The sequence below is a fragment of the Nannospalax galili genome, unplaced genomic scaffold, assembly GCF_000622305.1.
Source record: "Nannospalax galili isolate Female #2095 unplaced genomic scaffold, S.galili_v1.0 scaffold140, whole genome shotgun sequence".
Classification (NCBI taxonomy): domain Eukaryota; kingdom Metazoa; phylum Chordata; class Mammalia; order Rodentia; family Spalacidae; genus Nannospalax; species Nannospalax galili.
The window spans coordinates 15,157,147-15,169,989 of record NW_008352267.1 but is presented as its reverse complement, the minus strand read 5'-3'; the positions used below and the strand labels follow the sequence as shown (position 1 = coordinate 15,169,989).

At 40.3% G+C, this 12,843-nt stretch overlaps 1 protein-coding gene across 1 annotated transcript in view; it reads left to right on the top strand.

Moving 5' to 3' along the window:
• Slain1 (SLAIN motif family member 1) overlaps window positions 1-12,843 on the top strand; it is a 61,845-nt gene that overhangs the window by 314 nt on the left and 48,688 nt on the right. The window contains 2 exon segments of the mRNA XM_029554096.1: window positions 1-3; window positions 6-312. The exon segment at window positions 1-3 is cut by the window's left edge and continues 314 nt beyond it. Coding sequence (XP_029409956.1) covers window positions 1-3; window positions 6-312 — 310 coding nt within the window.

Here is a 12,843-nt window from a genome sequence, read left to right as displayed (position 1 = left end):
GCTCGGGCTGGCGCTGGGGGCGGCGGGCGGCGGCGGCTCCGGGACCGGGTTCCCCGGCACCTACTGCTTGCCCAGCCCCGCGCCCTCCCTGCTCTGCAGCCTGGCGCAGCCCTCTGAGGCGCCCTTCGTCTACTTCAAGCCGGCGGCGGGCTTCTTCGGCGGGGGCGGCAGCGGCCCGGAGCCGGGGACCGCGGGAACCCCGCCGGGGGAAGCCGCAGCGTCCCCCTCGCCGCCTCCCACGCTGCTGGATGAGGTGGAGCCGCTGGACCTGGACAGCGTGGCCTCCTGGAGAGACGAGGACGACTGCACCTGGTACTGCCGTGCTCCGCTACGCTCCCCGGGACCCCGGCCTCCGAGGCGGGGAGCGCGGGGCGGGGCATGGGGAGGTGCGGAAGGGGACCCCCACCGGCCAGTTCCGGGACCCAGGGGCCTGGCAGGTGCCAGCCTGGCCTGGAGCTGAGGCTTCTGAAACCTGTTTTCACATCGCCCCTGTTGGGGACTGGGGAGGTATTGGTCTCTGCCATCTGCCTTGGGTTCTGCTCTTTGCTGATTACGGATTCCCAAGCGCCTCGTTAGCATTAACTGCAAAACCCCTGTCATCTTGTCGCCCAGTCCTGCTCTTTATCCCAGTCGCGCGCGCGCGTGTGCGCGCGTGTGTGTGAGTGATGGATAAGGCGCTGCCTGCAATCTGCCGTAGGTTACTGTTCTTTCCTACCAAAGAACAAAGTACAGTCTCCCTTGGTGGCTTCCGAAGCCGCCTAATGATGGATTTAGACATCCTTTCTTGCCATAGAGTTTTGCAGTCATACATCCTCTTTCTCTATTTTCATAGATTACCTTTTCAGATACTGATTTGGTTTTTTAGGATGTGACATCCTCATAGGCCCTTCCACTAAGAATGGAACATGGTTTGGTAAAGAATGGAGTGAGCAGATGAAGGCTGTATATATGTGTGTGTGTGTGTGTGTGTGTGTGTGTGTATGTAATCTACATATATATAAAAAATTGAATTCAAGGATTTTTATTATTTAAAAATGAAACTAGATTGTAGAAAAGTGCTTTTAGAGAAACTTTATAAAGTTTGCCATCAGGAAGCTCAGGTATATTCAACTAAATCTGGTTAGCCCCTGCTCTGTGAATGAGCACCCTTTTGAGGAGACAGGCATCTAGGTTCCTTGTTATGTGTTTTCTTGCTATCTGGCTCATGGAATAATAGTCCTTAAAAGATTTTGGTTGGCTTTGTATGTTTTCTTGGTGTCACTAGACATACACTAGGATTGGTCAGATGAGGAAGGACTTGGGTTCAAGCAAGGAAACAGCAGCCTTCTGCTCTGTGTAATAGTGGCACTAAGGATAGCTGTAGTTCTCTCTTGTTGGTAGTTTTATTTAGGAATACTGAGTTTTCCTCATTTTGTGTTGCTGTTGCATGATTGCGTAGAAGGGAAATTGTAGATGTAGACTCCTACTGGCTTGGTGTTGAAGTGTAATGTTCCTTTTAATTTACACTCGTGTGGCAACTGACTGTAAACTGCTCTGATTGATTGATTAGGGAATTGAAATACATACAGCAGTAATAAACCTTTCCACTGGTGCCTTTATCATCCGCCTTAGCCCTTTCTTTTGGGGAGCTGTGCAGGCATCTTAAGTTGCACAAGTGAAACAACTCAACACTTCCTGGAACTTTAAGCCATTCTTTATAAACTACATTTAATTTTGGTGAAACCCAACTACAATTCAGCCTGAATATAGCATTGAAAGATGGCCCATGATGGCTTTTAGATTTTCACTAATACCTGTAAATAAATCCTTCTGCCACTTTCAAATTATTTGAGGATTTTTAAAATGATGGTTATGTATATTAACAATGAGAAGACATTTTGTAATTTGAAAGAGATCCAGGGGAGCAATCGCATGCTTTAAATTAGTGCATACTTAACAATTTATTATTATTATTGTTGTTATTATTATTATTATTATTATTATTATTTTGGCTTTCTTGAGATAAGGTCTTACACTCAGCCTGTCCTCAAACTCTGATCCTTCTGTTTCAACTTCTTGAGTGCTGGAGTACAGACATATGTCCCTACACCTGACTCTTAAACTTATTTGATATTACCATTTATCTGGTTAGTAATAGTACATATGCACCTAATAAAATTTTGTATTCTATTCTTTTAGATGGATATATATCATAGTTATTAAAATATTTTTAATTTAGTACATTTTTCCTAGCTTTTTGTTTTGTTTTGTTACTTTTTAAAAACATCCAAGCCGGGGCTGGAGAGATTGCTCAGTGGTTAAGAGCACTGACTGCTTTTTCAGAGGACTGGGGTTTAGTTCCCATTACCCACATGGCAGCTAACAACTGTTGGTAACTCCAGTTCCAGGGACTCTGACACCCTCTTCTGGCTTCCGTGGGCATTGCACGATGTGGGTGCACTTACATGCAGGCAGTGTATTGAGACACAAAATAAAAAAATAATAAAATATTTAAAAAACATTCAAATATTATTGAAATCACTTTAAAAACACCTATTTCATAAGATTAGCATAGTACTTCTTTAGGTGGTTTGAGGCAAATCTAAATTAAAGCAAATTTAATTTTATTCATTGAGTACATAGGTAAATAAGGGAAATTAATCCTTCATGCTTCAAAAGTGCCTCTATGGACATATAGCACAGATTTATAGTGTCCCTTCCTTAAATATAGTAGATGCCAGGTGGGAAAACAGAATCATTAATCTCAGTGGGAGACACAAAGTTTTAGGTCATCTGATTTACAGAAAAATTTTGTCATAACATTGTATACATTATTCTTATATTGAAACATTTTGGCATTTCTTTTTTTTGGGAAAAAGTGACCAACAGATTTTAATTTTAAAAATTTAAGCTGCCTGCTAATGCTTACACAGCACTCCAAAATTTTACCATTGCAGATTCTCCATGTATCCACCCTGCAGTTTCACAGTTGTAGCTTGGATCCCACAATAGGTTTGTAATGTGATGCACTGTATGAAACTCTATAAACAATAACAGCATTTTTAAATTACACAAGAATAATAAAATGTATAAATTTGAAAAAGTCATGCATGCAAAGATATCATGAATAATAGAACCAGCATTTAAATGGGATAATTAATTTTTTCATGAATGATCAGTCAGATCTCCCATGTCTTTTCTTTTTTGAACAATTATTTAACTTGTAAGTAGTGTCTTGAGGGGGACAAGCTTTAACAAGAGTTCTGCTTTATTTTTTCTTGAAACAGAATTTTATTTCTTTAAAGATTTATCTCAAGTGAGATTAAAGTATGAACAGGTTGTATTAATTAATCTTAAACTGTGTTGCTGGAATTAAATGTTTTAGAAACTGAAGGCTGACTATTATTTCTAGAATCATAATTCTTTTAAAATTTATTGTGTTTATTGTGTGTATGTATGTTTGTGTGTACATGCCACAGTGCACATGTGGAGGTCAGAGGACAGCTCTGGCAAGTCTGTTTTCCACTGCCACCACTGGGATCATCAGCCATCAAACTAGAGTCATCAAACTAGAGTCATCAGGTCTGAGTGAAAGCACCTTTACCTGTTGAGCCATTTTACTGGCCCAAGAACATGTCTCTTTTCTGTGGCCCTGCAGTCAAAGTTCACATCTTGCTGTACTGATTCCTAGTTATCAAAATACTTATTTGACAGTTTAAGCTTTGAGAAGACCATAGTCTAGAAAGTAAAAAGGGAAATTGGAGTGCCAAAGGCAGACAAAAAAATTGAAAGAGACTAAATCTTAATGCATAAATGGGGCATGGTATGACTGGATAATTTCCCATCTTGGTGGAAGGAGTGTATCTGCACTGTCACCAGGCTGAGGAACCACAGAGTACAAACAGAGGAAGTCAGGTTGGTGTGAAGTGGCAAGGGGAACATTAACTGCAGACTAGACCTTTCTGTAACCTGTTGAGGGACAGGACCTGGGAGTGGAAGTGTGATGAGAACTCTGCTGTTGGTTCTTGAAAGAGTTCAGGCTAAACTTCATGATCACAGATTCACAAGTGTTTACACCTTTGATATTTTCCCACAAGCAAGGTCCTGACCCACTATGAGATCAACATCATGTATTTACTAGCTTTAAACAAAAAACAGACCCCCCCCAGAGTTCAGTAGAATAAAAAACATGAGAATTCGTGGCATGGTTAAACTTGTTTCAGTTCTACACATTTGTCCTTATTTGAAGTGTTAAATTCAGTTACATATTATGGTCAAAAAGACGAACCCACACATCTATTGACCCTGCTTGAAATTTCTTCAAATTAACCGTGAATTTGAAGAAACAGGTGGAAAAACACAGCCCTCTGAGGATAGTGTAACATCCTGGTGTGTAAGTCAGGTCTTGCACACTTCAATCAAGAAATCAGATGTTTTTCTATATAAGAAAATGCTAAGGTAAAACATTGCCAGCAAATAAAGATTGGAGTGACAGCGGAATATTAGGCTTAGGTAAAGGGAATGTGGCAGAAATTTCAGATTTTCCCAAGAGGAAGAGACAAAAGAAAAGTTATTAATTATACTAGGGAACATGGTAATATGTACAAATTAAAGGAAGTTGAATGAATAAAAGATTCATCTTCCATGTGTAATATTAAGACCCCAGACAGCTGGCTACAATCATTGCCAATTCTTCATCAAAGCTGTTGAACACTTTGTACTATACATATGGCACAGCTAAATTAGCCCACCTAAACTCTTTTTGCATAATTGATTTTCAGTGGAAAGACCACAGGGTGCTTCACTTTCTGACAATGCTAATTGAAAATGCACAGTGTCATCTAGGAGCAAATGGAGCTGACCAAAATATACAGGGGAATGTGGATCTTAAATGAGTAACTTTTAAACAGTGAATAGAGACAGTGGAGTTAGAATGTAGATCTGACTGGGTAGACAGGTAGAGGAATTAGGGGGACCGCTTTCATGACTAGTTCAAGAACCAGTTTGATAGAGTATGGACTTCCCCTTCCTTTTAATGCTGGTGGTGCTGAGTTCTGCAGTGTCTGGCCAATTTGATCCCGGCAATGAGAATGCTTTAACTTCCCTTAAAATAAATGGGAGGTGACTGATTGTCTTAGGACACATACGGGTAGACAGGTAGAGGAATTAGGGGGACCGCTTTCATGACTAGTTCAAGAACCAGTTTGATAGAGTATGGACTTCCCCTTCCTTTTAATGCTGGTGGTGCTGAGTTCTGCAGTGTCTGGCCAATTTGATCCCGGCAATGAGAATGCTTTAACTTCCCTTAAAATAAATGGGAGGTGACTGATTGTCTTAGGACACATACACCTCATACCTTTCTCTCTCTCTCTCTCTCTCTCTCTCTCTCTCTCTCTCTCTTTCTCTTCACACACACGAACATACATGCACACACATCATGTATCACACATGCACACACATAGACTTATAGGTACACTCACACGTGCATACCACACATGCACATACACCTCATTCACATGTACCTCATCCACACCAGGTATACATCTCATATACACCATATACACTACACACACCTCATATAAAACATACACGCCTCAAACACACAACACACACACAACTCACACTTTATATGCACAACACACATACACCACACACATAACCTACACATATGCATACCTCATACACATATTTCACAAGTGTCTTCATCCTCTCATGAAATTCAGAGTTGAGCTGGGTATAAAAGCCCTAGTCAAATCATTTCTCCTCTGGTTCAAAGGTGTTTCCTATTGGTTGTAGCTTCTATTATGGTCTAGCTATTGAAGTGTAGTGCAGTTTGGATAGGCCATCCTCCTTTTTCTTCTGTTTTTTTTTTTTTCCTTCTGTTTTCTTTATTCCTGGTATTGTAGTGTGTCATGTTATACCATGGCAGAGGTCTTTCTAGTTGGTGATGTAGTGGACCTTTGTGGATGCTTTCATTCTGGAATCTCTTGTCCTGCATTCAACTCTGGGCAATATTCCTGACACCACTTTTTTTAAATGTATATTTATTTATTGAATTTTTGTGTATTTCATACAAAGCATCCTAATCATCTTTATACACCCCTCATCAGCATAGCCCCCACACCAGATTTCATGCATTCTGTTGTGTGCTAAGACCTATTGGGTCAAGTTAGTGTACCTAGATATTCCTCAGTGCAAGTTCATCCACTGGGGTCTAGTCAGTCCATCTACAGTCACTCTCTTAACGATGATTAACTTTTCCTCACCCAGTAGTAAACAGCTGCCAATAGTTCTTCAACTAAGGTTGGGGCCTGTTGGCCATTTCCCCAGTTCTGTGCTGGGTTTTTCTCTGCTTGAGGTTTCATGGGTCTTGTGCATGCTGCCAGCATTGCTGTAAGTTCATATGAGCAGGGTCCCAGGAGCCTGTAAGACTCTATTTCTGTATGGTCATGCACCTCCTCCCTGGCTCAGACAGTCTTTCCATCCCTTCTTCTGCAATGGTCCCTGAGCCCTTGGTGGGTGAAGTTTAATATAGGTGTCCTGTCCAGGGACCCACACTCTGCAGACTCTTATTTTCTATACTTTGGCCAGTTGTGGCCTTTTGTGTTCCTCACCCTCTGTTGCACAAGGGAGCTTTGCTGATGAGAACTGAGAGATGCATTAGTATTCTTTCTACCCCTTGTTCCACACTATGTTCTGTGAGCCTTAGATTTAGAGGTTCCATTGTAGATGTGTCACTTGGGGTTGGGCATCTCACAGACTTATTCTCTGTGTGTGACCAGTTGTGGAACTCTGTAATAGTCTCCATCTGCTGCACAAGAAACTTCTTTGATGAATGATGACTGGCGTACTCTGACACTAATTCTTTAAAAAAATACCATTCCCTTCTTTTCTCCATTCCTCTTTCTTTCCTTCCTCACTCAGCATCTCAGTATATATGTATATATATCCTCTCACCATTCATTTCAGGCTGCACTAGAACTGGCTATATAAATAGACCAGGCTGGTTTCAAAGTTATGATCTCCCTCTGTCACCTGCATCCTGAGTGCTAGAACTATAGATGCATGTCATCATGCTCAGACTTTTCTTTCTTTTTTTAAACATGTTTGATTGATTTATTTTTACATATGTGAGTGTTTTTCCTGTATGTAAGTGCACCATGTGCATGCAATGCCTGTGGTGGCCAGAAGAGGGTGCCAGATCCCCTGCAACTGGATGGTTGTTAGCCGCCATGTGGACGCTGGGATGTGAACCACAGGTCCCTCTGCAAGAGCATCCAGTGCTCTTAACTGCTGAGCCATCTCTCCAGCCCCTTCTTTTTCTTTGGAAAAAGGCTTTTAAGTGTAAGATTTAGGTCTGCTTGGTGCAATGATTTAGTTTTTTATTGTCTTTTCTCTTGGTTAATTCTTTGTGTCTTTTTTTTTTTTTTTTTTTTTTTTTTTTATTTTTTTTTTTTTTTTTTTTTTTTTTTTTTACTGCTGGGAGATTTCTTCAACTTGGTATTCCAAACTCATTAATTTGTTTTTGCTATATTTTATTTTCTGAAAAGGGAGCTTCTGTTTCTTAGTGTCCTCTATGTTTGTATATGTGTGTGTGCCTGTGCGTGGGTGAATACAGCTTCTCTTAGATGTGACCTGTTAGCATTGCCTCGGTATTTTCTTATGTCCCATGGGCTGTTTTTCTTCTTGGTTCTTCATTTTTTTCTTTGCATTTAATGTATTTTCATATGTCAGGAATATTAAAAATATTAGGTATTCTTGATTGTTTATGCCCAAAGGAAGAGTTGAAGTTGACCTAAAATTCCATGTGAGGGGGTCTGAGATTCCGGTTGTTCTTTGCACAGGTTTTAACTTCTTTGAAATGCAGGGCGGGAGTGAGACTTGGCAGTAGATGCAGGGGTGGATGATGAGGTATGAAAGAGGGAGATCCCCTTAAGTGAATATAGCATAATGGGTCACTTAGCAACTGAGTGTGCTTGTGGGAAGTAAGCACCACTTTTCAATGTGCAGGGGTGCTATGTGGTCAAGTGAAAGAGCTGTTTTGTAGACTGTAAGAGATTAAGGGTAGCTTCCAGGGGGATTCCACTACAAAAAGGACCCAAAAGTCAGTCAGTCTCTCTCTCTCTCTCTCTCTCTCTCCCTCTCCCCCCTCCCTCTCTCCCTCCCTCCCTTCCTCCCTCCCCTTCCTTCCTTCTCCTCCTCTCCCTCCCATCCCTCCCTCCCCTCCCTTCCTCCATCTCTCTCTCTCTCTCTACATACATACATACATACACACACACACACACACACACACACACACACACACACACACGGGAGTATCTGAAATCTCAAGACAAGCTGGTTGGTGGAAGGCTTCTGGAAACAGAACCTATCAATATGATCCTATAGGTTGAACAGTTCCTGTTAGGATGCAGATGAGAGGAATTTGAGAGCAGCAAACAAAGGTTCAGAGAGATGTGCATTTATTCATCTAATAAGCAATGGGAAAATTGATTAATGAGGTAAGGAACTTCCACAGTTGACTAAGTACTGGCGTCTGTTAGAGCTGTGGCTCCTGCTGTTCCTTTCTTCATGTATGTGGTTGGATGGCAACTCCGAAAACAGAGGGACAGGAAGTGGTTAGTTCCTGTGGTACTTTAAAAAATGGTTTATTGACATTTAATTGTTACATGAATTATACATTTTAAATATTTTTTTATTTTATGCATATGAGTGTATTGCCTGCTTGTATGTAAGTGTACCTGTGTCATGCAGTACCCACAGAGGTCAGAAGAGGGTGTTGGATCCCCTGGAGCTGGAGTTGTGAATGGTTGTTTGTTGCCATGTGGGTGGTGGGAATTGAACCCAAGTCTTCTGCAAGAACAGCAAGTATGCTTAACCACTGAGCCATTTCTCTAGCCCTGAATTACACATTTTTAAATATACAGTTTGATAGACTTTGACATGACTTTCCATGCAGTTGTCACAATGATCAAGATAATAAACTCACTTCAAAACTTGCTTCTTTGTGGCCCTTTGTATTTCTTCCTCCCAGTCCTGCCTACTGCAATCCAGGTCACCACTGATGTTTTCTGTCAGTATGGATCAGTGTGCACTTTCTCTACTATTAATAAAATCATGTAGCATGTACTCTTTAACATTTGCTTAGATGGTCTGGGTTTTGAATGTGCTTTGTTATTACATAAGTCTGTAGTTCTTTCCTTTTATTGTGTGAGTTTATATATTGTTAGAATAGAGTCTGGGCTTATCCACTCACATTTGATGGGTGTTTTCAGTTTACAAATTAAACTTTTGTGAATATCCATGTTGTCTTTGTGTGCATCGACAGTTTTCATTTCTCATGAGTGTCTGGAAGAGTAGGTGTGTGTTAACTGAGGACCCTGCCACACTTCCACAAAGTGGCAGCTCAAGTTCCCATCCCCCAGCAGTGGAAACGCAGCTGTTCATGTGCTCATCAGCCCTGATGGCCAGCTCCTCTCGTTCTTTCCTTGTCTAAAAGATGTATGATAGTGTCTTATTGTGGTTTTAATTTGTATTTCCCAAATGATGAGCATCTTTTCATGTACCGCTTGCCATAAGTAGACCTTCTTTGGTAAAGTATCTATCAAAATCTTTTTCCCGTTGCCAAATTAGGTTATTATTACTAATGAGTTTGCAGATTTGTGTATGTATGTATGTATGTATGTAGTCTACATTAAAACTGTTAGGCCCATGGTCTGCAAATGTCTTTTCCACACCCATGGTTTGTCTCTTATTCTCTTAGCAGTGTCTTCCAAGATCAAAGATTCTGTTACATTTTTTAAAAATTCTGTTTTATGGGTGTGAATGTTTTGCTTACATGTATGTAAGTGTACCTGTGTTGTGCAATGCCTGTGGAGGTCAGAAGATTCCTTGGAACTGGACTTACTGATGGTTGTTAGCTGCCATGTAGGTGCTGGGAACTGAGCCCAGATCCTCTGCATGAGCATCCAGGCCTCTTAACTGCTGAGCCATATCTCCAGCCCAATGATTTCATTTTTGATAATGCCCACTGGTAACTTTTTTTCTTTCCAGAATCATACATGCTTCAGTCTTAGAAAGTATAGTTAAGAAACATTTCCCAACCCAAAGACACAGTTGTTCACCTATGGATTCTAGTAATTAAAAAAAGATATTTATTATTTTTTTGTGTGTGAGTGTATTGCCTGAATGTAAGTGTCCCTGTGTTGTGCAGTGCCCATGGAGGCCAGAAGAGGGGGTCAGATTCCCCTGGAACTGGAGTTATGGATGGCTTGCTGCCACGTGGGTGCTGGAAATTGAACCTGGGTCCTCTGCAGGAGCAGTCAGTGTTCTTCTAGTAATTAAAAAAAGATATTTATTATTTTTTTGTGTGTGAGTGTATTGCCTGAATGTAAGTGTCCCTGTGTTGTGCAGTGCCCATGGAGGCCAGAAGAGGGGGTCAGATTCCCCTGGAACTGGAGTTATGGATGGCTTGCTGCCACGTGGGTGCTGGAAATTGAACCTGGGTCCTCTGCAGGAGCAGTCAGTGTTCTTAACTGCTGAGCCATCTCTTCAGCCATGCTAGTATATTACTGGAAACTAGTGTCAGTAATATTTCTTTCTTTCAAATACAATTTTATGTTAGTTAATTTTGGATGTTATGTCAATTCCAGACTACAGTTTACTTTTCTTGCATATGAATATCCTTTTCATTGCTGTCATTTGTTCAGAAGAATCCCTTGTTGAAGTTTCTGTGCAGCATGCTAAAATTCAGCATTCTCTGGATGGATCTGTTTTGGAGTCTGTTTTTTTCTATTGCTGTCCTTACCTTTATGGCCTATTAAGCTGTCTCCATTACCATTGCTTTGTCCTGTCTCAATACAGTGGTGATAGCTCTCCAAGTTTGTTACCTTTAAACAGTTGCTTGTCAATACTATGATCTTCACATTTCTGTGTGAATTTTAGAATCAATTTCTATGTAAAACACATGTGCACAAATTCTGCTAGGATTTTGATTGGAATTTTGTTAATTATAAAGGTAACTTTAAGGAGAATTGGCATCCTAACACTAGTCTCTGAACCATAAACCTAGCATATATATCCTTAAATTTGTGTCTTCTTCAATTTCTTTCAGATTGTTTTGTAGTTTCTAGTAATACAAATCTTGCCAATATTTTGTCAGATTTGTGTATAGGTTTCTTTTTAATGCTACTGTAAATGGAAATGAAAATGTAAAAATACCATTATTTTTGTTGCTAATATGTAAGAATGCACAACTAACTACAATAATCTAGTGTCCTACAGTATTGCTACTGAACTCACTAGGTGTGTTTTTTTATAGATTATCATAAGTGAATAAAGACAGGTTTACTTCTTTCCAGGCCAAATATTCTATTGCCCAACTGTACTGTGTAGGACCTCTCTGTAGGACATTGACTAGAAATGATGAAGCCAGTGTCCTTATTTTACTCTGTAGGGGAAGTGTTCAGTCTCGCACCCATCAGAATGCTGTTTTGGGGCATCTTGAAATAGCTCTGCAGTTTGTTTGAGGATGTTTCCAGTTTTACTGGGATTAAAAAAAAATATTTTATTTTTATTTTACTTTATTTGTGTGGGTGTATTGCCTGCATGCACGTAAATGCACCTGTGTTGTGTGCAATCCCCACAGAGGTCACGAGAGGTCGTTGGATACCCTGGAACTAGAGTTATGGTTGGTTGTTAGCCGCCATGTGCCTGCTGGGAACTGAGCCCAGGTCCTCTGTAAGAGTAGCCCATGCTCTTAACTGCTGAGCCATCTCTCCAGCCCTGCTAGCACCTTTTTTAATGGCTATTGATTTTTTTTTCTTTGTCAATTGAGATTGTTACATAATTTTTCCATTCTAGTTAATACAATAAGTTACACTGATGTTTTAATGTTAAACCAACCTTTCATTTCTGGAATAAACTCCACTTGGTGATGGTAATGTTTTCCTTTTAATGTTAGACTCAACTTGCTAAAATATTTAGACTCTTTACATCTGTTCATGAGTGATAATGGTCATAGGGATTTTTTCCCTCCTTGTCATCTGTGTCTGGTTATGGAATCAAGAAAATGCTCTTATAAAATAAAATGTGTTCAGATGTAGTCCCTCCTTTGTGTAAGAGTTTGCAAATAATTGGTATTTTATTTAGATGTTTGTTAGAATTTAGCCATCAACCTATGTACCTTGGGTTTTTCCTTGTAGTTTTTTTTCTTCTTGTTATTGTTTCTGATGTTACTTTTTAACCTTTCTCTTTATCTCCGTTTAAAGTTCATTTTCTGTAAGCATGCCATTTATATACTTGTTAGATATGAGGAAAAAGTTGCCTTGTATTGGCTTAGATTGGTGTGGATTGTATCTGGTACTTTGGCATAAACTAGGCCCTGGGCAAAGTGGTGTTCTGTACACCAAACATCACTTGGGAATGTGTTAGAAATTTAGATTCTTTGAACCAGTTCCAAACCTGTTGAGTCAGAAACCTGGAAGTGCAGTACGCTCTGGCAATTTGTTTGACGCACCAAAGGTTTAAGAATAAGTAGTCCAGTCTAAACTTTTTTTGGACTAGAGAGAAGTCCCCAGTAGGACAGACACAGCAGGAGTCTCTTGGCAAGGAAGGATAGAAGGGATCATAACCCACCTGTGTCATAGTAGGGCAGAGGTGGTACCTAGAATGTCAAGTTGTACTTAATCATTGGATGCTTAGTGGATAGAGGACTATGGATCATGCTCCAAGGAAAGTATGATATATTGCATTTACCATGAAATCAATTAATAGAAATATTTCAGCCTCTTTATTTGTAACAGGAATCAGCAGACTATGTCCTCAGAGCAAGTCTGCTCTGGTGCCTACTTTGTATGGCTGGAA